Source organism: Trachinotus anak, unplaced genomic scaffold (genome assembly GCF_046630095.1).
Source record: "Trachinotus anak isolate AG129_WGS33_773 ecotype Australia unplaced genomic scaffold, CSIRO_AGI_Tana_v1 ptg000032l, whole genome shotgun sequence".
Classification (NCBI taxonomy): domain Eukaryota; kingdom Metazoa; phylum Chordata; class Actinopteri; order Carangiformes; family Carangidae; genus Trachinotus; species Trachinotus anak.
Genome location: NW_027273883.1, coordinates 24,460,855 through 24,464,066, shown reverse-complemented (window position 1 = coordinate 24,464,066; position 3,212 = coordinate 24,460,855). Strand labels below are relative to the sequence as shown.

General features: G+C 51.0%; 1 protein-coding gene across 2 annotated transcripts; it reads right to left on the bottom strand.

Moving 5' to 3' along the window:
- Positions 1-282: 282 nt before the first annotated feature.
- On the bottom strand, positions 283-3,006 carry LOC139613686 (delayed-rectifier potassium channel regulatory subunit KCNS2-like). Of its 2 annotated transcripts, none has more exons than XM_071470501.1 (2): positions 2,553-3,006; positions 283-2,291 (listed from the first exon to the last, which is right to left on the bottom strand). In XM_071470501.1, exon 2 carries the CDS (start codon positions 2,219-2,221, stop codon positions 782-784), a length of 1,440 nt encoding a protein of 479 aa, XP_071326602.1. In that variant the 5' UTR covers positions 2,222-2,291; positions 2,553-3,006; the 3' UTR covers positions 283-781. The 2 variants fall into 2 exon arrangements, with proteins under 2 accessions (XP_071326602.1, XP_071326603.1); XM_071470502.1 differs by having other exon boundaries at positions 283-2,223.
- Positions 3,007-3,212: the final 206 nt, after the last annotated feature.

Here is a 3,212-nt window from a genome sequence, read left to right as displayed (position 1 = left end):
GTGAAATACCCGACAGTTTATTACTGAAGTGTACTGGTTAATTAAAAAGCAACTGTTTCTGCCAAATGTTGATGCAGCCAGAAAAAAACTCATGTATTCAGCATGTCACCCTGAATGATTGTTGCTCTGCCTGTCAAGTTGTTTTAGATATTGTGTCAGTCACTGGAGGAGGCTAAATCCCTCTTTCCTCCCTCAGGCTTAAATGGATGATCTCAATCAGTAAGACACATTTATGAAGACATCGAGACCATCGCTCTGCACATCAAAAAACAAGGAGGTGTGTTGTGTATTTCTTGTTTAATACAGTTTGCTTTAACCACATATCTCAAGTAATCTTGTTGCAACACCACAATTTTACACATCAACACTCTTTCAAAAGGATACAGCTGGAGTTACTTTCAGACAGATTTGATCACAACAAGTATAGCTGGAGGGTGGACAACAGTGTGACACCGTCTACTGTCAACAACTACAGCATTCTCTGTCTTTTTAATCTGATGTGGTCAAATTTTGTTTGGCCTGTTTGGTGAGGGGCCATGATGATGCACAATAAGATATTATATTCAGGCTGTCCTGTACATTTTGCTTTACTTTCTCATTGCCACTGACACACAGGGTAACACATTATTGCACTGAGCTACAGAGAGGCAACCGGTCAGACATCTGTGGAAGGAAGTGGGCTTTCAGTCCAGAGGCCTCAGCACCCTGGACAGCTCCTCATGCAGCGGCACTGAACAAACAGCGTCACCCAACATGACCGGGTGTCCTTGATGAGACTGTTTCAGTGTATCGATTCATTCAGACTGTGCTCACTGGGTGAACTCCGGCTCATGTTGGATAAGCTCGCCATGAGGGATTTGACTTTGTGTGCGTAATAGTTCCTCAGGTTGACCGAGGGCACCTCTTTTATCCCCTCGTCGAAATCACAGCTCCTCATTGCGATCTCCAGCTGTTTTTGTCTCTTGTAGAAGAGGGAGAATTTATTGAAAATAAGTGTAATCGGAAGCACAACTACTAAGATCCCAGCCAGAATACACGCCGAGGCGGTCAGCTTGCCCGCTATGGACACCGGCACCACGTCTCCGTACCCGACGGTGGTCATGCTGACGGTGGCCCACCACCAGCACGCCGGGATGGTGGAGAGATCCTCGCTGTCCTCTTTCTCCACCGTGTAGGCCATGACGGAGAAAAAGGACACCCCGACAGCCAGGTAGAGAAGCAGCAGGCCCACTTCTTTGTAGCTGTTCCTGAGGGTGGCCCCCAGGGAGCGCAGCCCTGTGGAGTGACGGGCCAGTTTCAGGATGCGGAAAATCCTCATCAACCTCAGCACTTGCGCAACGCGTCCCAGATTGGCCAGCGCCGGGCTGCTCTCAACCACCAGGTTTATAAGGAGCGTCAGGTAAAACGGAAGTATGGACACCAGGTCTATAACGTTTAACGGGTGCTCGAAGAAATGCAGGAGATCTGGCGCCACTACGAACCTGGCGACCAGCTCCAGAGTGAACCAGCCGATGCCAAAGTGCTCCACAGTCTCGAAACGGGGGTCTTCTGTGGGCTGCCCCTCGCTGTCCAGCAGGCTGAACTCGCTCATGCTGTTCATGCACATAGTAGCGATGGAGCCCAGCACCACCAGGATCGAGAGGATGCTGATGATGCGGCTGGCCACAGAGTAGCCGGGGTTATCCAGCATTAACCAGATGCGCCTCCGCGCACTCCCGAGCAGCTGTTTGTCGAACTTGGTGGCGTCGTTATAGAACTCCAACAGCTCGTCAAAGGAGGAAGTGGTGCTCCCTTCATCGCTCCGCTCATCCCAGTCCTCTCGGTCCTGGTCCATTTTCCTACAGTGGTAGGCGCTGCTGCAGCAGGAGTCAATGAAGAACTCGTTGATGCCCCAGTACTCGATCTCCTGGCTGAAGGAGAAGATGCACAGCTCGGCCATGACATGTAGCCGCCCTGTGTTGTAGAAATTCAACACGTAGGGGAAGAGAGCCGGGTTTCTGTCGAAGTAAAACTCTTTCTCCGTGTCGTCGTAGTCGTCGCACAGCTCCAGTATGGACTCTTTGGACTTGCAGCGGAGCAGACGCGCCAGCCTCGTCTCGGGGAACCGGGAGAGGGTGTCGGACTGGAGACGCTTCTTGAAGCCGCCCACGTTGATGCGGATGGCCGCGCTGTCATCCATGTGAGCCCGGCCAGCCGGTTCCCCCAGGACGTGACCCGTCATGTCTGCAGAGAGGCACACACATAGACGCGCGGCGCGCAGAAGGAGAGAAGGAGTGACAGACCAAATCACACTGACACGAAGAGAAAGAGAGGTGGGAAGAGACAAAGAGAGGCACACAATCAGAGAGAAGAAAGAAAAGAAGAAGGGAAGACATTATGAGTTGAAGCCAAGAGACAGATTTTATCCTTTGAGTTAATGACAGATGCTTTTAAAAGTGAAAGACCAAACTGACGCCCATTTATTACACCATGTGTTTTCACTAACAGTTCCAGGAAGAGCAGTTATTTTCAGCCGTGGCTTCACGGAAACAAAGACACATGTAAGAACTTACTTTAAAGCGCTGCCAGTTCACTGGATCCTCCTACAAGAAGACTCTGCTTTTCAACTCCAGCGATGGCATACTGGGGGACAAGTTGTGGCCTCACAATAAAGCGGAGACCTCTGTCCCCTGGAGTCCAGACAGGCGCGTCTCTGTCAGGTTGATCATTAAAGCCTGGGCAGAGGAGAAGGAAGCCTCTTGGACTCGGCGTGATGTCAAATGTGATGTTGCTCTCAGAGAGAAATAAATTCGCATCCCTTCCTTGAATACATCCGAGTACTTGTTGAAGCTGGTCGTCCTCACATCATCCATCCCCCGGGTTTTACACCTTATTCAGCTTCAGGTATCAGCTGAATTCTGGGAGCCATAAGAGCTGATACACGCCCTGCCGGTGGCTTTTGTTTGTGCGAGGGAATTCCTCCCTCTCTATCTCCCTCTCCCTCCCTCTCTCTCTCTCTCTCTCCACTCTTTCTATCTGTTGCTGCGCAGCAACACGTAGCTCTCCCTGTGCACCGCCCTCCTCAAGTGATCTCAGCATCGTGGAGCTGAGGGGCGAGGCGCAGCTCCTGGAGGAGAGGGAGTCACCAAGTAACCAACTCGCGGGAAGCATCTAGAGGGAGGGAGGGAGGAGAAGGGCTGTGCTGTCTCTATATCAAGTTAAAATAAACTAAA

Excerpts from the sequence above, each read along its gene's own strand:
- LOC139613686 (XM_071470501.1), bottom strand. The coding sequence starts at position 2,221 with ATGACGGGTCACGTCCTGGGGGAACCGGCTGGCCGGGCTCACATGGAT.